At 36.9% G+C, this 26,294-nt stretch overlaps 2 protein-coding genes across 2 annotated transcripts; both read left to right on the top strand.

Moving 5' to 3' along the window:
- The first annotated feature begins 11,387 nt into the window (after positions 1-11,387).
- Positions 11,388-15,607, top strand: LOC130741184 (ATP-dependent DNA helicase RRM3-like). The gene is made up of 4 exons (XM_057594006.1): positions 11,388-11,784; positions 11,876-13,093; positions 13,222-14,886; positions 15,061-15,607. Exons 1-3 carry the CDS (start codon positions 11,388-11,390, stop codon positions 14,883-14,885), a joined length of 3,279 nt encoding a protein of 1,092 aa, XP_057449989.1. The 3' UTR covers position 14,886; positions 15,061-15,607.
- An 8,628-nt stretch (positions 15,608-24,235) lies between these two features.
- LOC130741177 (uncharacterized) lies at positions 24,236-24,734 on the top strand. Its single transcript, XM_057593995.1, has one exon. It carries the CDS (start codon positions 24,236-24,238, stop codon positions 24,551-24,553), a length of 318 nt encoding a protein of 105 aa, XP_057449978.1. The 3' UTR covers positions 24,554-24,734.
- Positions 24,735-26,294: the final 1,560 nt, after the last annotated feature.

Here is a 26,294-nt window from a genome sequence, read left to right as displayed (position 1 = left end):
TTGTGTGAAAGTGGGGGTGTTTATTCCTTTGTTTTGAAAACAAGTTAATAACTATGGGTAGTTTTTTTGTAGACCATAGTTGCACTATTTGATATCAAGGAAACTAAGAAGTTGGTAGGTTAATCAGTTGGAATATTAGGTAGTGTTTGTAGGTTAATGTTTATTTTGGCTTACTCTAAGCAATTTGTAGTCTTGTTTTGTTAACTACTTGATGACTAAAATTGTTAATGTAATGAATGTATGTATCCATGTTTATATATAAGTTGATGATCTTGTATAGTTCTTTGAATATCGAGTTATTATTTTGTCATATACATGTTATATAGTTTTGCTGTATTGTGTTTGGGTTTTTATTGACTTTGGAATTTATGTTATTTAAGTACTTTTTATGTGAAAGTTTTTTTTGGGATAGAATTTGTATCATTAAGAGTAAAATGATTTCAGGGTTTCAACTTCTTTTGTTATATGTAAGTATTCAGTGTTCATGATCTGATACTATTTAGGTTCTGGAACTGGCTTAAAGAGAAAAGTCAAGCTTCAAGTGTTTTATTTGTGACTGACAAACTATCCTCCTTTGTTCCAATCTTGTTTGTTATATATTTTTCTCTTGAGCAGAGGCTAACTTGTACTGTGGCTTGTGTTTCTACTGTTTTTGCTGCTGCATTGTGGAAAAGGTTACTCCTCGAGTGCACTTGGGCTTCTTTTAATGGCAATGAGACTTTGACCAAAAGAAAAAAAACAGAAACAGTTGGACGGTGCCTTGCATGCACGGGTATTGGGGGATAGTTATGAGTAAAATCATAATTCAAAATGTTTGTGATAACCATGGGAAAATGAAGTATTGACCAGTATCACTGAGTTTCAAGTATATTCACTGCCACAATGAAAACAGCTTTACATGGGGTGCACATGAAAACTGATTGAGTTCAACAGCATAATGATAAGATTTTTATTCTATTACTGATTAGTATTAAAATATTATATCCACCAACTATTTTAAAAAACAAATCATTATTGTATTTATTAATCTTTTTAATTCCTTCTCAATTTCAGAATCAATGAGTAAAAAAACTTGATATATCATGTAGATTTTTGACCGTAATTTAGTATAAGTAAAATAATTTATTTCTTTGTTGACCAGATTTTTATTTGCTTAAATTTTGTTTTGAAACAAAAGCTGAATACATGTTTTATCTATTTTTTTTTATTTGGTCTTGCTTGGTCTATTTCCTATTGTTGCTTTGTTGTCTTGATCTTTTATTTAGTCACAAGGGAGAGTTTGTTCTCTTGACCTATGTTCATTTATGAATGTTTCTGTTTTCTAAAATTATATAATTTCGTTATGTTGAAACAGCTGTTTTCTATTATAGAATTATGGGAATGGTTGTGGGAATTTTGTTGTCCAAATAATAAAAGAGGGTGAGTAGGAATAAAGTAAATTAAGTTATATAAGTTGTGTATGGTTTGCGCATTGAAATTATAATTTCAGAGTCTTCACTCTTCAGAGTCTGGATTGTCAGAGTCTTCTACACCATCAGAGCTTCTGAGTCTTCAGAGTCTTCAGAGTCTTCAGAGTCTTTTGGTTGCCAGATCTTCTGGATCTCCAGAACTTCTGGTTACTGAGTCCATATCAGAGTTTGTAAGACTTCAGACCTTCTGAAGCTTTTCCACTGTTCATGTTAATCATGGTCAATGCGAAAGCGTTTCTTGGGTCACTCTTTATGCACAGTGCTTCTGATTTGTGTGGAATTGAATTGAGGTCAGAGCCTGTAATTAGCACACATAGAAAAACACGTTAGAGTACCATAATTGTTCATATCAAAAGGTTAACTTGTAATCATCAAAACATAGAGTTGTACTACTAGATCAAAACTTGATCTTACAATCTCCCCCTTTTTGATGATGACAAAACTAAGATTTTTGATGAACAATTCTTAAACATTAAACTGAATTCACTCAGAGTTTAGAGATATAGAATAAGACTTATCCTGATGTGAATAGTTTATCTTGCTCATTCTGAATTCAAGTCACTGCTTGATTCTGAGCTTAGCTCCCCCTGAATCTAATATTTGATGAAAACGTTAGAAGAGTCTAGATTCTGAGCTAAATAATATAAGAGTTCAGAGTGAAAATCTTATGACATAGATGAAATAGAGTAATCAGAGCGCATAAGTAATCAGAGTCAACGGACATGGTATCAGAGTCAAACTAAAATCACTTCAGAAGAAGTGAAATGTATTCCTTGTATTTGCCCAGTGACACATCTATGGTCATAAAGGTGGAACTCTTAAATTCTCCAAAAGAAAATAAATCACACTAACAGATCTTACACATCAAAAACTGGGTTGTACTCCCCCTTTTTGTCATAAGCAAAAAGCTTGGGGTGTGAAAAACTTAGCTTGAAGTACAAGGTACTCCCCCTTAGAGAAAGTCTAAGTTTGAAGAAAACCAAAACGATGCATGAATCAGAGTTAGGCGAAATAAATAGAAGAGTTAATGTACAAGAAGAACGTTTACCACCGGCCAAGGGAGTAAAGAAAAGGGTCAGTTACCAAGAACTTAACCTCGAGAAACCGTAGGAGCATTAACTTTCAGAGAGAAAGTGAAGCCTATATAAAGCGATGGAGAAAGGGGTAAGCTTCACAACTCGAGCACTTTCAACAAAGGAAATATGGCATCATACATGGTAGCACTAGAAGAGCTGAGAAAGAAAGCCTTTGAGGAGGACTTGTTCCTCAACATTAGGCATCCATAGGGTACAACAACCATCTCAGAGCTAACACGGACACTGTTGGAGAAGGACTTGCGTCCAGAGCTGAAGAAAGACTTGAGGGAATTTCTTGCCTTCGTGGAGGAAGTGCAAGAACTCAGCCAGCTCGAACTGAAGCTGCTGGAAGAGAAGGAAATTATAGAGAAGAAGCTCAAGACTTCAGAAGAAATTCTGGAGAGGGATGAGCTGAACGTCAATCTTAACCACATCCAGTATTCACTGGATCGTCTGGAGAAGGAGAGGTCAGAGCAGCGCCAAGAGTGCAGAAGAATGAGGAGGGATCCTCCATTCTAGGATTTTAGGAAAAAGAAAAAAATGTATGATGTAAACGCAGTTTATTATGAATAAAGAAAATTTTGCAACCATAATGTCAGATATATATATGTATAGATAATCACAAACGACCAAAGTAAAGTAATTAAAAAGAAAGAAACAGAAATTAACGAAATAAAACGAAGTTAAAGAAAAAATAAAAGCGAAGAGATCCTAAAGCTAGGGTTTATCAGATCGACGCAGAAGTTCCATCATCATTTGCTTCATTTCGATCAGCATAGACTCATGAGTATTAAGACGTTGTTCCACGGTGTCGAGTCTGGACGAGCTTGAATGAGTAGAGCTGGAAGGAACATTCTGAGCAGCTTGATTAGCTGGAGTGGAAGCAGAAGCAACCGGAGTAAAAACCACTGGTGCCAGTCTACGGGCTTCAGCTTCAGGTTCAAGTCTCTCTGCCTCTAATCTGGTTTGTTCAGCTTGAGCTGCGGCTAGACGTGCAGCTTCTTCTGCTTGCTCTTGCTTTCTTCTGGCCTCTTCAATAGCTTCAAGAAGCTTCTGTCTCTGTTCTTGTTCATGAAGAGCCACCCTTCTAGCAAACCTTTGCTTGGCAGCCTCGATCCTCTGACTTCCCTCTGCATGCAGGAGCTGCATCATAACTGGAACTTGAGCCACTAGCCAAGTGCTCAGACTGTGCCACTCTTCAGCCACATAGTCAGCATTCTCGCTTAGGTCAGTCTGACCTTGCACATTGCGTAGCATCAAAGAAGCTTCATGATGGAAAATATTGATGCACTCAGAGAGAGATGTGGGTCGGAGGTGAGTGTAAGGAATTATAGAGAGGTTGGTTTCAGGAGAGGCTGGATGATTGCTGCTATGAGCTTCAGAGGCACCTTGTGGAGAGCCAATGTCACAGGTTTGGACATGAGGTTCAGAGGCTCCAAGGTGTGGTTCAGAAGTTGCAACCAGAGGATTTGGTGATCTAACCGAAGAGTGGTTAGACACAGATTGTTCTGGTTCGGGTTCTGGTTGAACTGGCTCTTGTTGGTCAGGGGCAGGTTGAACTTGTTGAGCCAAAGGGTCTGCCTGATGTAAAGGATTGGCCAAGATAGGTTCATCTGGGTCTACTAGACGTTCAGGTCTAGGGCTAGGATATCTCCTAGGGCTTGGACAAGTGAGATAGTACTCTTCTAAGGTAGACACCTTTTCTTTTCTGACCTCCATGAATTTTCTAATGGATTCAGAGTTATTGGAGGGAGAAGAGTCAGCAACATTAGTTGGGAAGGATACAGGTGTATAGGCTGTGGAAGAGTCTGTATCAGTAGTTCTGGGAGCCAGACGTTCTGATGCTCTTGGGACAGAGTGATCAGAGGTTCTGGGTCCAGGTTCTGTTTGGTTGGGCTCTGGTTGTTCATGGATGATGGGTTCAGAAGTTAATGGGTTATACTGGATGGTGATGGGTGAGGTTGGATCAGAGGGTCCGGTGGGTTGGTTCTGAAGCATATTCCAGAGAGGTGCTTCATTTGGAGAAGGTTGGAAAAATGAAGACCTTGGGGAATGTGGTGGAGAGGTGGTTTGTGCAGCTGGTTGGGACTCAGGAATGGGAGTGAGTGGATTTGAAGATTGTTTGAGCAAGGCAGAGATGGGGAGTGCATCAAATAAATTCAAATCATCATCAGAAGCAACTGCAGACTTACTTGATTGTGCTGATGATCTAGTCACTCTGGCAGGAGTTTCAACCCTTCTGATCACTTCAGCAGCTGGTTCCACCCGGGTAGGCTTCACCACTATTCTGACCTGCTTCTTCTGCTTCTTGGGAGAAGGAGGACCATCGTGATTATCACCATCGTCACCATCATCAGGCTTGCTGGTTTCATCATGTTTTCTCTTGGATTGACCAGCCTTCTTCCCTTTGTTCAGAGGGACATCTGATTCCTCAGAGGATTCTTCTAAGATCATCTTCTTCTGAACCTTCTTCGTGAGAGGAGGATCAAACTCCGGTGCAGGAGGCAGCATTCTGAAGAATTCATCAACATCAATCTCAAAGCCTTGACTCCTCAGATCCTCAACGAAACACCTGATAGCTTCAGGGTTGTCTGCCTGGGTCCACAGGGGAAAGTCATTCAGAGGGACTCTTCTTCTTCTGATTTTAGAAGATGTGTCTTCATGGGCAGGAGCAATCTTCTTTTGGACAAGACCCATCTTCTTCAGAGAATTTGCAGTGAAGACATCACTGACAATAGTGGTCAGATCCTCTGTGCATCCAGCATCGACTAGATCTTGAATGAGGCCGCTCTCAATGAAGATATCAGACAGCATTCTCCCAAAAGGGATATACTTGATTGCGGACTTGATGGAGGCAGTAGTCCTTGACTTCCGGATACATTCCTTCAGGTAAGAGAACAAGAAGAAAGGGAGGCATAGTTTCCTCTTGTCTTGGATGAAGACCAGCATTGCCTTCTGGCAGAAATTGATGTAGTCTGGGGAACTGCCTTTTGGCCTCTGGTTGATGCAGTTCAGCAGAATCTTGTGCCAGATTCTGAGCTTGGGATGAAAATCCATCACTTTGTAATTAGTCTTGCCCGGTTTGTAGTTGGTGTACAGGGCCTTGTTGGTCTTATCCTTTGTTTGGGGTTTCAGCTTCGATTCAGTGAATTGGAATCGATACCCACGAGCAGTTTCTGGACCCAGCAGATTCACGAAGGACTTCTCAGTAATGATGATCTTCCTTCCAAGAATGTGAGATACCACCTGAGTATCATCGCAGTCGGCGTGCTTCCAGAATTCTTTAATCAATTTGTCATACACCGGTCCTCGAAGCCTGTTGAAGTAGTTTTCCCAGCCTTGAGCTTGAACTTCAGGACGAAGATCATACCCATTTGTAGCAAGATTGTCGAGGTCAAATCTCCATTCTGCCAGTACTTGAAGTTCCTCAGGAGCGTATACGCAGTGAACGACACAACCCTGTTCTGCAATCGGAATAGTCTGCTCTTGAGCTTGATCTTGAACAGGAGCTTCAGGGCCCAATTGGCCTGTAGCTTAACCAACTACCATATGAGGGATCTGGGTTGCTTCTGCAGTAGCTCTTCTGGTTTGTCTCACCATTGTTGAAGAGGTTGAAGGTTTTGGGTAAAAGATGAAGGTTGAAGATGAATAGAGAGCGAGAGAGAAATCGAGGGTAAGCGGTTTTGAAAATACAAGAGAGAGAGAGTAAAAACCGAAAGTGTAGGAGATCGTGTGTGTATAGTGGGTTTTATTAAGTAACCGTATTTGATTCAAAAAGCATTTTAAGATCAACGGTTAAAAATTAAAGACATGATAGTAACAGTAAATACACGTATCACACACAGGAGAGAAGCACATCTACACGCATCATGACAGACTGTCACACGGGCACAAGGAACTATGCATCAGAGATACTGACACACGTGTTATTGTCTCAGACTCAGAGTCAATACCAATGGGTACACACACTCTGATTGAGTTACCTTCTGGACTAGACATCTTCTGATCAAGAAGTATCATAGTCAGAGGTTCTGATCCATCTTCACTCTGGACAAAAGTCCATGTTCAGATTTTTCAGAATAAAATTAAATCTATCCTCTGCTAAGAGCTTTGTAAAGACATCTGCCCATTGATGGTCAGTATCAACAAACTTCAGAAGAAGTACGCCCTTTTGTACATAATCTCTAATAAAGTGATACTTTACCTCAATGTGCTTTTCCCTTGAATGCAGGATAGGATTCTTACTCAATGAGATTGCAGCAGTGTTATCAGAATAGATTGGGATATTGCTTTCAAGGATCTGATAATCCTCCAGCTGATGTTTCATCCAGAGCATCTGAGTGCTGTATATTGCTGCTGAGATATATTCTGCCTCTGCAGTGGATAGTGTAATGGTTGATTGCCTCTTGCTTGCCCATGAGACTATATTACTTCCTAGAAATTGGCAATTTCCAGAAGTACTTTTTCTCTCTGTTCTATCTCCAGCATAATCAGCATCACAATAACCTGAAAGCTTATACTCTGATGTTTTCTTATACATCAAGCCAAGGTTAGTGGTGCCTTTCAGATACCTTAGGATCCTCTTAACAGCAGTTAAGTGGGTTTCCCTTGGGTCTGATTGGAAACGAGCACATAAATGAACACTAAATAATATATCTGGCCTAGATGCAGTCAAGTATAGAAGAGAACCTATCATGCCACGATAGAGCTTCTGACATACTTTACCACTTTCATCTTCTTTCTCCAGAATGCATGTTGGATGCATTGGAGTCTTGGCCACTGTAGATTCCAGCATGTTGAACTTCTTCAGAAGTTCTTTAGTGTACTTGCTCTGATGGATATATGTTCCTTCTGGTGTTTGATCTACTTGTATTCCCAGAAAGTACTTTAATTCTCCCATCATACTCATCTCAAATTCAGTCTGCATCATCTCAGAAAATTCTTTGCATAGAGATTGATTAGCAGAGCCAAATATAATATCATCAACATAGATTTGCACAATTAAGATATCATCTTTATAAGTTTTGCAAAAGAGAGTTGTATCTACTTTACCCCTTACAAACTCATTTTCCAGAAGGAATGAGCTGAGTCTCTCATACCATGCTCTGGGAGCTTGCTTCAGACCATAGAGTGATTTCTTCAATTTGAACACATGGTCTGGCTTCTTCTCATCTTCAAAACCTGGGGGTTGATGAACATAAACTTCCTCTGAAATATAACCATTTAGGAAGGCACTTTTCACATCCATCTGATGAAGAACTATGTTATGATTTACTGAGAAAGAGATCAACAGTCTGATTGCTTCTAGTCTTGCTACTGGAGCAAATGTTTTTGTGTAGTCTATTCCTTCCTGCTGACTGTAGCCTTGAGCAACTAGCCTCGCCTTGTTTCTGACTACATCTCCTTTCTCATTCAACTTGTTTCTGAACACCCATTTTGTTCCAATTACATGGACACTCTCAGGCTTCTTCACTAAGCTCCAAACATCGTTCTTGGAGAATTGATTCAATTCTTCTTCCATGGCCAGAATCCATTCCTTGTCCTGAAGGGCTTCATCTATGGACTTGGGTTCAATTAAGGACACCAATCCTTTCAGACTAAGCAAGGTCTCTTCAGAGGGTCTGAAGGCTGATCTGGTTCTGACTGGTTTGTCTTTGTTTCCCAGTTCACATAGCATTGTAAAAAGTTAACATTTATTAGTAAATTTTTGTCATTCGTGGAAAAGTTTTTTTAGCTTATGTTTGTTCTAGAAGCTATATTGGTACGATGACAAAATATAAGGATGAAGAGTTGTTTTATCATGTAAAAAGTGTAACGCATTAAAATTTTAAAAAATTGTGTACTAGAGAAGTATTGACTTTTGTAATGAATTGGTTACTTTTTTGGGAAGAATCATTTTCATGAAAAAGTGACTCTAAGTATATTGGATTTAGTTTGCTATAGAGGTAATACCTTTAACACCCGTGGAGGCAAAAAAAACACATTTTCAGTATAAATATAGTGCAAGTAGGTTGTAAAATTTCATTTGTGAAGAGCATGTAAGCTAGGTGATCATTGTGTTTTGTTTATTGCCCTTATTTTCTAAGCTCTTACCTTAGATTTGTTGTCCAAGAGAATAGGTAAGATTTGAAGTATAACCAGTGAGGAACAATTGGTTTTTTTTCTGGCATATTCATTTAATTAGTATCATGTTTGTTAAATTTTTAGGTAATTAGTGTGGGCAGATTTGTGGTGCTTTGTCATGGCTGGTGTTCCTAGAAAATATAAAAGAGTAATGTCGTCCAGTAGCAAATCAACAGGTAAATATGTGTTCCTTCTATATATATTGTGTGAAAGAATTATGATTAAAAGTGTTTGATATGAATATATGAAGAAGAGCTGAGCTTATTAATCCTTTTTTTTTTTTGGGTAAGGTATTGGACAGGGATCGGTGCCCTCATTATTTGAAGAAAGAACAAGGGGTAACAAAAAGAAATGTTTTCCGAGAGGCCAAAGATATATGCGCCAAGAGAAATTCAGTTGAGTTAATTAACTTAGCATGTTAATTAGTAGTGATTATTTTGTTGTGAAGGTTTTTTTTACCTTAGTTTTTATCTTTTGGTAGTGTGCTCAAGGGTTACCTCAAGTTTGGCTAATGACACTCTTTATGATGCTATGGATATTTCCTCGTCATCGGTGTCGACTAATGCTGGTATTTTTTTCTAATAGTTTATAATGTGAAATTTTGAGTGAGTGAAAAATGTATAACTTGATTTTAGAAATTTTTAAGATAAGTAATATTAACTGTCAAATGAACGAATTATCAAAAGTGGGATTATAAAGATGACTGTTTTTGAGTTAGTAGTTTAAATCCAAGGGGATGATTTTGTGGATTATAAAATATTACAATGGAGGTTATTTAGGTGTCATATGATATGATATGAATCTGAAGTTGAAGAAATTAATATAAGGTATACTTTTTAAAGTCCAGTACAAGAAGATGGCGCGAGTGATGTTGGTGTGGATAATTGGATTAGTAGAGATGATAAGCTGCCAGGGTATATAATTTAAATAATTTTATGGCCAATTTTTGGTGTCTAGGACAATTCATTTCCATTTTCCAACCATGATTTTGATTTTTAATTTAAAGTATTGTTTGGTAGACATTTGTGAATGGAATGTCACATTTGAGTTCAGTTCTGTGATTGTTATGTTTTTATGATGGAGCAGAAGAGAAGAAAATTAAATGCTCTTGGAATATCACATTTTTGTTCTTTAGAAAATGGTGGAACATAATGAAACACACTCTTAAAAATTTAAATGGTCCATATTGCTCCTAATTTATATTTGAAATATTTATCTCCAAATGGTTTTAAATTGCATCTTTTGTAAAAAAAACTTATTGACAAACTTAAATAAAAAATTATTTTATTCAAAAAATTCACTTAAAATAAAATCAATTATTTTTTTAAGTAAATATTTTTATGCATATCGCTTAACTTTTTGATCAATAGAGTAGAATTGCTTTTTTTTTAATGGAGGTTTTGAATAATGTTTATTATATTTTTTGTTCTATTTTTCCTATTTATGAAATAATAATAAATTGCAACTATTTGTAGATGAAGTTCAAACATTTAGTGGTTGTTCATCAAGTGATGAAAGTGAAGATAGTGAAGATGGTGAACGAGATGATATGCCTTGCAGTAAAAATTTAGATGAGTTTGAGGGTAAATTATTGTTTTATGATATAAATTTGTAATTAAAGGTTGATTGTGAAAAATTTTCCATGTAAGTGTTATTGAATTTAAATGCAGAATATTCTGATATTGGAGACATGAAGTATGAGTGTCAGTATTGTGGGGCTTTGCATTGGTATGCTGAAGGAGTTAGAAAGAAAAAGAATAATATTCCCACAATTTTTTCTCTGTGTTGTCTAAACGGAAAAGTGTTAGTTCCTTTCTTCAGGAAGCCACCGACTTTATTATGGGATTTGATAATGGGAAATGATGTTCGTAGTCGGGAATTCTTGGCAAATATAAGAAGTTATAATAGTGCTTTTGCTTTTACTTCATTTGGTGGAAAAATTGAAAGTGGTCTAAATGATGGAGGCGGTCCACCACAATTTGTTATTAGTGGGCAAAATTATCATCGTATTGGTAGCTTGCTTCCAAATGTGGGAGAGACTCCTAAATTTTCCCAACTTTATGTTTATGATACTCAGAATGAGATCCAAAATCGAAGTTCACACTTTAGGTACGTAAATGCTATTTTTTCTTATGAATGTTGTATATTATGTTTTAATGTTATTAATATTTTTGTTTTATTGTTTAGGAATTCGGATGGAAGTTGTAAGCTAAACAAATCCTTAATTGAAGATCTTTTGGCAATGGTTGATGAGTGTAATGTCTTGGTGAAATCATTTCGAAAGGTAAGTGATTTCATTTCTATCAACCCATTGTTAAGGATTTCTCTAAGATTGTTTAGGGCTAGACCCAAAGACCCAAGAGTGTACAATTTACCTTCTGTGGATGAGGTAGCTGGTTTAATTGTTGGTGATTTTGATTCTACTGATTGTGGTCGAGACATAGTTGTTAGTTCAATGGATGGTACTCTTAGAAGAATTCATGAGACACACACTTCATTTTTACCGTTGCAATATCCTTTGCTTTTTCCTAATGGAGAAGATGGATATAAAGAAGATATTTTGTTTCGCCAAGATGGAGATGGTCGTGTTTTTAAAAAGAGAGTATGAGTATCTTTGAGAGAATTTATTTCTTTTAGAATTCATGAAAGAATGAGAGAGGATTCAGTTATTTTGCGTAGTAGAAGATTATTCCAACAATTTCTTGTGGATTGTTATTCGATGATTGAGGCTCAAAGATTGTCATATATCAAGGGTAATCAAAAGATAATACGTCGGGACTTCTTATCTGGATTGGAGGAGGCTATGGAGAAAGGTGATGTCGATTCAGCATCAGTTGGAACAAGGATAGTTCTACCTTCATCATTTACTGGTGGAAGAAGATATATGTTTAACAATTGTCAAGATGCAATGACAATTTGCAAACATGTTGGATATCCAGATCTTTTTATAACTGTTACTTGCAACCCAGAGTGGCTTGAAATTCAAAGGTGTGTTTCTGAAAAAGGCTTGAATGCCTATGATCGCCCTGATATCTCGTGTCGGGTTTTTCATATTAAAGTGAAGCAGTTAATGCGTGATTTGAGGAAAGGTCAATATTTTGGGAAAGTCTCAGCTGGTTAGTAATATTTCAATTGAATATAATATATATATATATATGTATATGTAGACATTGAAAAATATTATATGGGTGATTAATTTATTTATAGGAATGTATACCATTGAGTTTCAAAAGAGGGGACTTCCACATGCCCATATACTTATTTGGTTAGCGCCTGGTTCAAAGCTAACAACACCAGAGAAATTTGATTCAGTTATATGTGCAGAGTTACCTGATCCAGTTGCTAGCCCGAAACTATTTGAAGTTGTTTCTATGTTCATGGTCCATGGTCCATGTGGTAGTAGTAGAAAAAATTCTCCGTGCATGGTAAATGGTCGGTGTTCCAAATTTTTTCCTAAGAAATATGTGGATAAGACCTCATTTGACATTGATGGTTATCCGACATATCGAAGGAGGAACACTGGTGTTTTTGTTGAAAGACGTGATGTTCAATTAGATAATGGGTATGTTGTTCCTTATAATGCAAAATTGTTAATGAAGTACCAAGCCCACATTAACATTGAATATTGTAACAAATCGAATTGCATCAAATACTTATTTAAGTATATCAACAAAGGAGTTGATCGGGTTACAGTTTCAATGAAAAATGAATGTAATGAAGGACAAAATGTGCCGGAGGTTGATGAGATCCAACAATATTATGATTGTCGTTATTTGTCTGCTTGTGAAGCTGCTTGGAGATCATTTTCATTTCGTATTCATGATCATTGGCTTCCCGTTCAGCGATTACCTTTTCATATGCCCAACAAACAAGTTGTATTATATGGTAATGAAGAACCAATTGATAGGGTCGTTCAAAGAGGTCAGATGTCTGAAACAATGTTTACTGGGTGGATGGTTGCTAATATGATATATGAACATGGTAGGCATTTGACATATGCTGAGTATCCGCAGTTATTTGTTTGGCATCCTAAAGATAAAGAGTGGCGACCACGCAAAAGAGGGTTTTCCATTGGAAGAATGAATTTTATACCTTTGGGGTGTGGGGAGGTATATTATTTGCGTTTATTGTTAAATCTACAATGTGGATGCACAAGTTATGCCGATTTGAGAACTGTTGATGGTGTTGTTCGAGTGAGCTTTCAGGAAGCATGTTCTGCCTTGGGATTATTAGAGGATGATAAAGAATTTATTGATGGATTAATTGATTGTGCTGAATTGTCAGGTGGTATGTCTGTTAGAAAGTTGTTTATGGTGTTGCTATTATCTAATTCAATTGTCACACCAGGAAAAGTTTTTGAGGAAACTTGGAGGTTGTTAGCCGATGGAATTCTTTATAAGCGAAGGAAATTACTTTGCAATCCAGGTATTTTTTATTTATTTATGTATTTGTTTATATACATGTATATATTTATGTTTTCTACATGTCATTTTTTTGTGGTTGTTAAAGTAATTGTTATTTTGACTTTATATAAATTGTTTTATTTTATCTAGCTTTGCGTTTGGATGATCAGACTTTGAAGACGCTTTGTTTGGTTGAGCTTGAAAAAATGTTAGTTAATAATGGGAAAACACTAAAGGATTTTCCTGGCATTCCGTATCCTATTTCAGAAGAAGTCCCTCAGTTTGAGAATGTCATGTTGTTTAACGAGTTAAGATTTGACATTGATGATATGTCAGTTAAACATAATGACCATTTGATGAAGTTGAATAATGGTCAAAGGAAAGTGTATGATGAGGTTATTGATGCAGTTAATAAATCAGATGGAGGATTTTATTTTGTCTATGGTTCAGGTGGTACAGGAAAAACTTTTCTTTGGAAAACTCTAAGTTATAGATTAAGATCTGAGCGGAAGATTGTGTTGAATGTTGCATCCAGTGGTATAGCATCTCTTTTGTTACCTGGTGGGAGGACTGCACATTCGTTATTTAGTATCCCACTTGTGTTAAATGAGGATTCATGTTGTAATATTAGGCTGGGTAGTAACAAGGCAGAGTTGCTTAAACATACAAGTTTAATTATATGGGATGAGGCACCTATGGTTAATAGGTGGGCATTTGAGGCTGTTGATAGAACCTTGCGTGATATAATGGAAGTTGGGGATGTTTATGGTGGGGGAAAGCCCTTTGGTGGAAAAGTTGTGGTTTTAGGGGGAGATTTTAGACAAACTCTTCCTATTATCCCGAAAGCAAGTAGGGAAGAAATTGTAATGGCTACTATTAACTCATCAAGACTATGGAAATTTTGCAAAGTCTTAAAATTTACTGAGAATATGCGTTTGCATGGGAATGATTCTTTACATGATTGTGAAAAATTGGTTGAATTTAGCAAGTGGATACTTGATATTGGTGATGGTAATTTGGGTGATTACAATGATGGTGAATGTGATTTAGATATTCCACATGACTTGATGGTTCCCTTTAAAGATGATGCTGTGTCAAGTATAGTTTATTCCACCTACCCTGATATTCAAAGGAAATTTTTTGATGAGGAATATTTTATTGATAAAGCTATTCTTGCTCCCACTTTGGATATTGTTGATAGTGTGAACCAGTTTGTGCTTTCAATAGTACCTGGCAAAGAAAAAGTGTATTTAAGTTCAGACAGTGTAGTCAAAGTTGATGAAGATGTAGCCATTGATGCAAATTGGATAACCATTGAGTTTTTGAACGGCATTAAGGGATCTGGACTTCCTGATCATAGGTTGTGTTTGAAAATTGGAACGCCCATTATGTTAATGAGAAATATTGATGTTTCAGCTGGGTTATGCAATGGAACTCGGCTTATTGTGTTGGATCTTAGACCAAATTTGATTTATGGGAAAGTGCTAAATGGAAATAAAGCTGGCACAAAAACATACATCCCACGCATGACTATTGTTCCTTCTGATAATGGTCTACATGTTAAAGTTCAACGTAGGCAATTTCTGGTGTGTGTTTGTTTTGCAATGACAATTAATAAGAGTCAAGGGCAGACGTTGTCTCGAGTGGGGGTTTTTTTACCGAGACCTGTTTTTTCCCATGGTCAACTATATGTTGCGTTGTCGCGTGTGAAATCAAGGGATGGATTGAAAATTTATGTTGACCAGACAGAGGTTCCGCCTTTGGAGCACACAAAAAATGTTGTTTACAAAGAAGTATTCAAAAATTTAAGCTGAGGTATGAAGATGAGTCAATTGCTAATTATATATGTTGGTCCCCTTATTTAAATTTAGTATAAGGTAGGTTTAGATAGTGACAATTTTTAAGCAAATACTATGATAAATAGTAATTTTATGATTTATGTTAACTCAATATTTATGGTAGTTATTTTATTTTCAAATGAATCTCCAGATGGGGAAGGTCTCCTATGTACCATTTAATGGAAGGCATGGATTCTCATAAATGGTAAGTGATTTTAGGTGTACATTGCTTGAATGGATCTTGTAGCCGTGCTCTTGTATTGCTCAGTTAAATAACAGATTTGTTCAACTAAAATGAAGTATGGATGGCCGTTTTTTGTACTCTAAGTGATGGTGTTGCAACACTCTCTTTTGGTGGAGGATATTGGTTTTTTTGATTGATGCAAACTCGTGACTCCCATTAGAATGGCTTTTGCTTCCTGGTTCCTTTTTCACAAGTCTACCTCTGCTGGTTATTTCCTGGAGGTACAGATTTTGTATTAAGAATTTGGTGGAAGGTTTGGTCTTGATTTTGGAAGGCTTACCAATTGGGTTTGGGTTGAGTATTAGTTTTCTTTGTAAACACCCTTGAAAATTCCTCTTGACTTTTCAAAATAGGTACTCTTTTTCCTTGCTAGGTTTTCCCAAGGGGGTTTTATCCTAGAAAGGTTTTAATGAGGCATGTTTTGTTAAGTCTATTTTCAAGGGGGTATTAGGTGGGGTAGTTTTCTTCTTTTATAGGATTTTGGTATTTGTACATGTAAGTATCTGATTATTTAATTTATTATATGTAAAATGTTAAAGATGAACTTATTATGTATTCATTGGTTTCGTTGTTAACTTAAAGAAGCAACTTCATTTAATAAAAAAATAGGTACGTCTAACTTGTTGAAGGGAAAGGCCATTTGGCACTAAGTTTGTTGAACATTTTTCTTCAAACTTCTCTCATTGGATTTGGTATCTTGTTATCTTCATCTTGTTAGCAGAAGATAGGTTTTTATTTATTCTTGAAAACCTGAACATGGATTTTTGTCCAGAGTAAGGTTTTCTTCAGAACTTCTGACCATGGTACCTCTGAAGTCATCGGATGTTACCCTTTTCAGAAGTTACTCGATCAGAAGCACTTAACCCACTGGTTAAACTTCTGTGGTAGACAACAATACACGTGTCACTTCATTTGTGACATAGTTCCTTGAGTCGCGTGGTATATCTGCTATAATGATGATGCCTACTCTCCTCTACTATGCTATTTTCAGACTATCTATTTTATAACCGTTGATTTTGCCTTTAATTTCTTAAAACTGTCAACGGTTACCATTAAACCCACGATATGCACTGTCACACACGATCTCCCACTCACTTACACTTACGGTTTTGAAACTATCCGTGTGCATTGCATTCATTCATATTCCTTCCTCCAACATTTCCTCTTCTCTCTAAACCCTAAACCTCCATCTCTAAGAATCATGGGCAAATCGAGGAAACCTAAGGCGAATGTTTCTGCTTCTACCACACAAACTGCCAAAGATCAAGAGAAGCAAAGATTCGAGGAAGCACAGAAGATTCTGAATGCACCAAATGTAGTCACCTGTGCAAAGAAAGTAGAAGAACTGAATGTGTGCTGCGAAGCAAGAGTTGATTTTGATAATCTTGCTCAACATGGGTTTGATATTAGGGACCAAGTCAATTTGCAAGGATGGTCTGGGTACTTCAACAGGCTCTGTGGTCCAATCTATTACAAGTTGGTTGTCGAGTTCTGGAAGAACGCAGTCTGCAACGACTACTACGTCGTCTCCCATGTACTGGACAAGAAAATTGTGATCTCTGAAGAATCTATAGCAAAACTGCTGGGTATGGAGTTTCAGCAGGGAAAAAGGATCAAGAATGTTGAAGCAAATGTTGCTGGGATGAGGACCGTGGTCAACAAGGCGCTCTATGATAACTGGTCTTACCAGAAAACCAAGTACAGCATTAAGGACTTGAAGTCTGAGATGAAGATTTGGCAGAAGATCTTCATGTACAGCATTCACCCCATAACTGGAGGAACTGATTACCTGAATGCAACTCAGAAGGTAATCATGTACTACATTTCAACTGGTGAGCTTATATGTCTGTCATTCCTACTCTTCAATTACCTGAAGGAGTGTGTTGAGAAATCAAGGACCACAACTGGTTCTGAGAACAAGAGGTTCATCTACTACATTCCGTATGGAAGGCTGCTGTCAGACATCTTCGTCCAAAACAAGCTTGTCAAGACTCTATCAGATCTTGGACTCCACGAAGATCTGGCCATGATAATTGGTGATGCTCTCAATGGCATAAAGTTGAAGAAGATGCAGATCATTGAGAAAATTCAAGTTGCTCCCAAAGAAGACACTTCTGATGAAGTCCGTCAGAGGGATTATCCCATTGATGACTTTCCTATTTGGTCCAAGAAGGACAATCCAGCATGCATTCTGGAATATGTCAGGATGCTCAGAAGACAAGGTGATCCAATCACCCTTACAGAATTTGTTAACACTCTTCCTGAAAGTCCTCCTAAGCTGGCTACCAGGAAATCTAGGAGAGCAACAAGCAGCAAGCCCTCAGATCCTAAGGGCAAACGGATTCTGATAGAGGAACCTGCAAAGAAGAAGGCTGCTTCCAAAACTGTGATCATCAGGGAACCATCTCCTGAAAGGCCTCTGAAGAGAACCTCAGCTCAACAACAACAAATGTCTGATTCTGAAAGCTCAGAAGACACATGGAAAGGCTCCTCAAGTGAGGAGACTGAAGATGAAGACATGCCTCTGGCTAAGAGACCGCAAAATTATTCTTGAGGAAGAGGAAGATGAGCAGGATGACCATGAGATCATCCAGAATGTGATTCAAGGTATAAGGGAAGCTTCAGATGCTGAAGAATCCACTGATTCTGATGCTATTCCCCTAGTGAAGAGAAGGAAGCTTCCTCTGAGGGGACCACTTCAGCAGAAGGAAAGAGCAGCAGAACAAGCATCTGAACCAACTTCAGAAGTACAGAGGGAAAGAAGATCTAAACGGACTTCTGATCCAGCAAGGGCTGCAAGTCTCACCAGAACCTCACCCATCAGAAGCCCCAGTAAGGTAATTACTGAAAGCATTAACTCTGATTCTGCTTTAGTAGTTATACCTGAGCAACCTATGCCTATATCTACCTCTCTGCCTACCTCAACCCAAACAGAACCTATTCAACCTGAAACACAACCTCAAACACAGGCTGAACCTCAAGCTCCCAAATCTCCCATCCAAACAGCTACCACAGCCATCCCTTCAACTCCAATTTACACCTCTTCCACATCCATCCCAACTGAACCAATACCTCCTTTCAATTCCTTCATTCAAGGTATTGTTCAACATGAGGCCACTCTGAGAACCTTAGTTCAACAGTTCTCTCCCAAACCTGCATCCACTTCACACACCCTCCTCATAACCCAGACTGGTGAGATCCATGCTGAGGAAGAAAAAGAGGATGATGATGATGTTCAGATCCTTGTACCGCCCTTCAATGTGAAGCCTCTTCAGCAAATTGCTTCCAATTTTGAAGATCAGATTCCAGATGCTGCTGAGACTTCTTATGTGTCCTTGTCCAACTACTCAACAGTCAACTCACAGGATCTGAGTTTCACTTCACCTGAGAAGGCTGTCACCTCAAGGCAAAGGCCAGACACTATCTCAGAAGCTGAGCACATGGCTGAATCAGATCACTCAAGGATAGTGAAGGATCATGAGATTGCTTCCACTCACTCAGAACAACTCAGACCTGATTGCTCAAATGCCTCAAGCTCAAATACTGCCAAAACTTCTCAGCCTGACTTAACTCTGGCAACCTCCCTCAGACCTCAGAATCTTATTCAGCTTATTCAGGAATTCTCTGAAGAGGCAACCCGAAGACTTCAATGGTTATATCAGGTAACTGATAATCAGCTTGATGCCTCCTTTGTGGATAGTCTATGGTCTGCATTTGGAAGATGGTCAGAGAACAGAGGTTATGACTTTCAGAAGTAGCTGGACAGTGAAAAGCGCATTAGAATTCATAATGCATCTAAAAGAGCATATGAGCAAAGGCAGAGAGTGCTGCATAAGGTCTGTGAACCTTTGAGAAGAGCTGTGGCTACAAGAGATTCTGTCATCTCTGAATGTACTTTAGATGATGCTGAGATAATATCAGAAGAGGCCGCAGAAGAAAGTTCTGAAGGGATAGTGATTCTGGAAGATGTTGTTAATGAAGTTGAGCAGCAAGAACAAATTCAAGTTGATACTGCAATGTTTTCAGAATCTGAAGTTGCTACTCATACTCAAGCTCCAGAAGCTCCTCCCTCAGCTCCTGCTCCAGAAGTTGCTACTCTTGCTGCCAGAATTGACCGCATTCAAGTTGATCAGCAGAGACTATTTCAGATGGTTGAGCAGCAAGGGATTGTTCAGATAGAACAGAGCAGGCAGATTCAGGAATCTTCTCGCAGAATGGAAAATATGATGAAACTCCTGCTTGAGAATCTTCCCTCCTCTTCGAAACCTTGAATTTCCTCTCATTTTTCTTGCATGCATGTATTTGTCTTAAGTGCATTAATTTTATGTTGACTATGTTAATTGCTTTATCTATGATTCAATGCACCGTTCTTAGTAACTCACATGCCTTTATGTTTTGTTAAGTTTTATGCATGTTTTTCTGTTACTTTTCTTCCTTATAATCTCTGCAATCCTTTTTCTTCATCACACCGCAATTCACCTCTCCATCAATCGCTTCAATATTCCTTATCTTCTTGTTCAAAAATGACCACTGTCGAGTTAATTTCTGACCTCAAGACTATGGTATTTGACCAAGTCTTTCCATGGAGCGTAAATCTATCTTCTTCTCAGTTCTCTCAAGCTATTGAGAAGATTGAGAATCTTCTGAAATGTTGGCTCACACCTCATCAAACTTACTGTCTTCAGAACCTTCAACAAGTTCTGAATGATCTCCTCAGTCTGATCGCTCGTCGGAAGGACGTTGAAGATCAATTTCAGGGCATTTGCATGCTTCTGGAATATGAAGAAGATCACCATGCCGCGGATCAAGAGGCTGTCCAGGAGAATCAAGCTTTGAAGGAAGACCTGGCTACCCAGTTAGCCTCAATTGATCAGGACATACGTCCTCTGCACCTTCAACTTCTCTACATGAAGGACTCTAGAGCCTTCCTATGTATTTAGGATTAGTCCTCTTCATTCCTCTTTTGCCTTTGTACTCTTTCTCCGTTCATTAATAATAACGTCTGTTATTTGCTTTCCGTGTTATTGTTATTGTTGATTTTTCACTCTTTTTGATTATGACAAAAAGGGGGAGTACACATACAATGGTTTTTGATAAACTTTTATACTATATAAAACCAGTAGAGGAGAATAAGTATTAAAAACTTATAGCACATAGATTTTGTCAAGCATCTCAAAAAGGAATACATTTTGACGCCTCATTCTAATTATATCTGGACGAGACTATATGCTATTATGTGATATACGCTAAGTTCTGAACCATCACTTCTGATGAGTATACATCTATTCAAGCGTAAAATCTGATCACATAACCAGACTCAGAATCTAAACTCTTCACCAATTCATCAAGTCATAGATTCAGGGGGAGTCAGGGGGAGACCCTAGCTCAGAATCAGGTGCTGTCCTAGATTCAGAAAGATTAATGCAAACCGTTACACAAGGATAAGTTTAACTTCTAATCTTTTCTCTCTTGTGTATTCAGTTTATTGTGTAAAAATTGTTCATCAAAATACTTGTTTTGTCATCATCAAAAAGGGGGAGATTGTAAGATCAAGGTTTGATCAGTAGTTGCATCTCTATGTTTTGATGATTACAATTAAGGTTTGTGATGATGAACAATTGTGGTACCCTAACGTTTGTCTTTTTAAGTTGTGACAAACAGGTTCTGAATCTGACCCAAGCCTATTCGTTCAGAAGAAGAAGAATCAAGGGTTACTAAAAAGAGAGTTTCTCAACCTACCATGTTCGTATTCAACAGTGGCAAAACCCTCAGAAGTTCTGAAGATACAAGCTCTCAAGAGGCTCTGAAGAACCAGAGTCAGAAGTTCTGAAGATTAGATGTTCCAGTTGAACAATTCAGAAGCAGATAGACTCAAGTTCTGAAGACCTGTAAGAAGTTGGTTCTGAAGACCCAAGCTATTCTAGCTCTGATGTTCAGAAGTTCTGAGGAACTTATTCAGAAGTTGGTTCTCCATTCTTAAGCTTGTGTAAAGTTGATGTTACTTTTTATATTTATTTCAGTATATTTCAATCTTTGAGCATGACAATTTTTTTTACTGTGTAAAATGAAAATCTTTTTATTTCATATAGATTCTGAATGGTAAGCACCCAGTATCTTGAAATTTGGCTGGTTTTTGTGTTCTGATTTCTACTCTTTAATTTTCAGGTGATGTGTATTCAAATGTAATATTTTATCTGCACTTGATGAATTAGTTGGGCTTACTCCTTGGAGTTTCTAAGTCACAACTATATTGAGTCTCCAGTGTTGTCGCTACTGTTGGCCCCGGAAGCAGTAGCAATAACATGCCAACTTTAAAGGAGTACAGAACCAATTTGACTGACATAGCAGAGGAGGTAATTACCAGTTTCTCAATTAATTTAATTGTCATTTTATTTCATATAGATTCAAAATGATAATAGATAGGAAAGTTCCCATGACTGGCATTTCAGATTATGTGTTATTTGAGTGAAGACATGTTCTTGTGATCTTGTATTATCATTTAAACTGACTTCTTTATAAAAATAAGTTAATATTATAGGAATGTGAAACAGAAACATGATATGATTTGAAAAGGGTTTATACTTTCAAGATTAAGATTTGAGAAGCTTTGCAACTTTTACTAATTGTTTTCTCTGTGTATATCTTGAAGATTGAAGAATCAAAGAAAAAACTTTAATTTGAACTAATATGATTCTCGCTCTTGGTGTTCAATTTTGTTTAATAACTAAGAAAAATTTGGTATAAAAGCTTGAAGGAGACACTAAGAGAGTTATTTCTTTGTGTTTTTGCTGCGTATTTTACATTTGTCTCTACCACTGCATATGTATAACAAAGCAGTCTGTGTATGTGAATCTTTAATATAGTGTTTGATAATGGAAATCTAGGTGGTGATCAGAAACCATCATGCCTTACAAGAACCTGTCAATTGAAGAGATCCATTCTGCTAAATAGTATTTAGGACAGTAGAACAAAGTGAAATGGCGCTATGAAAGTTTTAAATCTAATAAAAATGCTTCAGTGAAATTGAATCATCTGATGTTATCTACATAATCAATCACAGTTATTAATGGACTAATAATCAACTGCATATTCATGTACTCCTTCAATATATGCAAATTCATCTAATTCTAATTCTAATGGAAGCCTGATATATGTATGGGGAAATTCCTATGCTATTGTGATCATTTCATGCAATGGTGTAGACTAATTGCACCAACCTGTTATTTGTTTGTTCCTGTATATATGCTGCAATGAACAACTAATTTTTAAAATCAAAATTGTTTCCAAGAGCAAATTACAAATTCACTTCAATATTTCAGGTTTATGTATACTTTCATAGTCATCTGTTTGCATGCAACTGCAATTGCTTGGTCCATATGGGGAACGAATGTCTGGTTTTGTTGTTTCCCCATTCATTTTTCTGCTCATTTATTGGATTATTTTCTGGGTTCTTTGAATTTTAAGAGAGAGAGAGAGAGAGAGAGAGAGAGAAGGAGGTGATGGGATAGGAAGAAAAAATATGAAGAAAAAGTGGTGAAAATATGATGAAAGAGAAAGTGTATGAGTATGGAAAATTTGATTCTAAAAATCTAACTCCCGGATTATTCCCCTACAACTGAGTTTTTCATCTCATACTCACCTATTCTGTAGGCAATTGTCATTGTTCATTATTTTTACTTTTGATGAAAAATTCAAGCAATCCTCCAATCCAAACTAGACTAGATAACGAGGTTACCTTGGACCTTTATGGAAAAAAATTAATCTTAGTTTTCAATATTTTGAAACTCTTCTATTTCGAATCTGATTCCTATCCTCTCTGCTAGCATTAAAAGGATCTAACTTAGTACAATCTTTTGTCCATATATGTTTGCAGGCTGCTCTGGAATCCAGAAATGAAGAGGAAAGGTTAGGTGTGGCAGAAGAATTCAAGGTAGAGGAAAGGATTGATTTGGAAAATACTAACAACTGCCATGACCCAAAGACACTAGGAAGAGCTTGAGAGATATATACCTAAATTTGTATAGGATTCAGAATTAAAAAAATGCTACAAAACTTGATACAGGACTTGCATATTAATGTTGCTAGAATATTCTTACTAAAAACAAGAATTATAATAATAGTTTAATTTACTTTGACTTAATATGAAGGAGATAAAAATGTTAGGCTTAATAGCTGTTTTGGTCCCTCACTTATCACAATTTTGCTCTTTTGGTCTCTTTAGAAAAAAATTAGCAAAATTAGTCCCTCACATTTACACACTTTTGCAGTTTTAGTCTAAATAGGGATCATTTTTGCAAATAAATAAGCAATGTGGAGGACCAAATGTGCTAATTTTTTTATTAGGGACCAAAAGTGCAAAACCATGATAAGTGAGGGACCAAAAGAGCTATTAAGCCAAAATGTTATTAAGAAGTTGATTTTTAATTTTCAGATAAATACTTCAATTTTTATTCAATTATATGATCATTTTTCATTCAATTATATTACCAAATTTTATTCAATTACATTATCAAATTTTTAGTATATTTGATCTAATAAAATGTTAATTATATTTCATAATATATTATAGATTATAAACTAATACATGTTTTAATTCATAAAAAACAGTGACCGTGCATCGCACGGGTTACTACCTAGTACCCTACAAAAACATACCATGATTATATTTAAACCAATCACAAATGAAATGAACATCTCCTACAAACTCGCGAGTCTGACAGCGAGTCGACTCATTTTTCCTATTTAGACTTGCGAGTTTACCGAGTCAGCGAGTTAACTCGCGAGTCTGACAACATTGCTTGGTTGCGTATCCATTGAAAGTAGATAAAAACTGGAATATAAAAAGGGCTATCAAGATTGCCAACTAGGTAGTTTTCATGTTTCCACGTTCCGGCTACAACAACGCGTAGCAACTACGTGTTGGAAACATACAAGGCATGGTGAGACGTGGCTAAACAACAACATGAACTATAGTTTCATCATTTTCTTTCTTTCTGCATGCATGTTTTGAGGCAATTGAAGTGGTGTAAGCAACTATTAAGTTATAAAAAACCAGTCTCTTTAAGGCTCCATTATCATCATCATGGGTGGTGGAGACGAAGATCAGTGGAGAAAAATGGCAGACACACACAAATTGAGTCCAGAGCAAGTGAAAGCAGCAGGGGTAGAAGCGTCAAAGAGACCTCCAGGTCATGGTCCTGGTCCTGCTGGTGGAACCCTTCACCAGACAAAATCACTTCCTTTCAGCTTCACAACCATGGCTCTAGCAGGTTTGCTTATTACAGGTGCTGTGGGATATGGTGTCTTGTATGCAAAGAAGAAGCCTGAGGCCAGTGCTATGGATGTAGCAAAAGTAGAAGTGGGAGTTGCAAAGCCAGAGGAGACTCGCCCTAGGAAATAGCTATCAATATGCCTGCCATATATATGAGTTCTTGTGAATTTTTTAGTTCAGGGCCGGGGTTGGTTTCTTTAATTTTTTCATTTTAAAAATTTCACTTTTTGTGTTTTAAGGGGAGTTGTTGAACGGTGGGGGGCTGAAGGTTTTTACCAGTAATCCAATTTCACCACACTGGATATGAACTAATGACTTGTTCTTCTTCATTCGTACATGCTAATATTATAAAGCCAGCTAGTGCCTAGTTTGGCATTTTGATATTTTTAAATGCAGTTTCTTGCTTAGTGGCTTTTAGGATAAATTGTATTTATTTATTTATTTATACTCTTACATTAATTGTGTTTATTCTAGTTAGGTTGAATGGAAAATGTGACGACAAGAACTGCAATTTTACAAGGATGTTAAACTGAAAATATTTTTCAAGGATGAAAAATAAAAAAGGACGATAAATTTATTTAAGCATTATAATAACAAGATTTTATGAGAATTTAAAATAATATTGTTGCTTCGTAAACTATATATGAGTTTGTCCCTGTAAGATAGCACAAGTGGTAGGAGCTGAGGGACATATGAGTTGGGTAGGGGGGTCTAGGATCGATTCCTGGCGGGGGCAATTTATTTCTCCAATGTAAAACAAAACTATATATTTGTTTGTTCCATAAGTAATAGGCTAAAGATAAAAAAAATTACCTTTAAAAAGGGAAACACTAGCTTGCAACACTCTTTTTGTCACACTTTTTTAACTATCACTCTTTAATTTGTTAAAATTTTATTTAGGATCCATCCACTAAAGCTCCATTCTCAATTTCAATTTACTATCACTCTTTAATTTGCTAAAATTTTATTTAGGATCCACTAAAGCTCCATATATTCTCAATTTCAATTTGGTGGAACCTAAATTTAATCAATAAAAAGGGACTCTTAGTAAGAGTGTTAAAACTCAAAATGGTAGCACTCCTCAAATTAATTAGGGTTAATCATCATATTGGTCTTTGTCTTTGTCTCATTGTCAGAAGTAAGTCTTTCCTTGAAAAATTTGTTAATCTGAGTCATCTCGTTTACAATTTGTGTGGAGCAGGCCCTCGTCAGAGCCCGGAGCTCCGGCAAGTGATGAATATGCATGGTGACTAGGATGAAAATGGTTACATGGATTTTAGAAATAAATAAAAAATAAAATAAAAGTCAGATTTATTAATCCAATTAACTAAAAAAACTAATTAACTATCAAACCCTAATCTAATTAACAAAATTAGTTTAAAAAAAATATAGTGAAGTTAAACACAGAAAAACTCAAATCAACATCTCCTTGTTCATCATCTTCATGGTTAAACCCAAAAATCAACATTTTCATCTCCTTCATCATCTGGCAAACATCTTCATCTTCTTCATCCCATCATCTTCATCCCCTTTTTCAATACCCAAATTAAAAGCCAACAAATTTCCTTAATATGAAACTAACCCCCCCAAATCAAAATAAAAAATCATAATCAACCCCCAAAATCCACAAATTAGAACCAACCATTTGAGACCTTCTTTTTCCAGTTACTTATTCTTCCTTATCACCTCACTGCAACATCACACACTGAGGAAGAAACACAAAACACCCCCACCCAGAAACCCACCCACACCTTCACCTGCAAGTCTACAACCCAACCCCATTTGTGGTGAAAGGAGAGGAGAAGAAGTAGATGGGTCAGGAACCGTAAGAATGATTTGAAAATTTGGGGTAATTTCATGAATTGGGAAT

This window comes from Lotus japonicus, chromosome 1, assembly GCF_012489685.1.
Source record: "Lotus japonicus ecotype B-129 chromosome 1, LjGifu_v1.2".
Taxonomy (NCBI): domain Eukaryota; kingdom Viridiplantae; phylum Streptophyta; class Magnoliopsida; order Fabales; family Fabaceae; genus Lotus; species Lotus japonicus.
This window is presented reverse-complemented; position numbering and strand designations above follow the sequence as displayed.

Bases quoted from the DNA above. Each gene is read 5' to 3' on its own strand.
- LOC130741184 (XM_057594006.1), top strand. From the start codon at position 11,388: ATGATTGAGGCTCAAAGATTGTCATATATCAAGGGTAATCAAAAGATA. The intron at 11,785-11,875 runs GTTAGTAATATT...ATTTATTTATAG, and splicing joins TTTTGGGAAAGTCTCAGCTG to GAATGTATACCATTGAGTTT. The intron at 13,094-13,221 runs GTATTTTTTATT...TATTTTATCTAG, and splicing joins GAAATTACTTTGCAATCCAG to CTTTGCGTTTGGATGATCAG.
- LOC130741177 (XM_057593995.1), top strand. From the start codon at position 24,236: ATGGGTGGTGGAGACGAAGATCAGTGGAGAAAAATGGCAGACACACAC.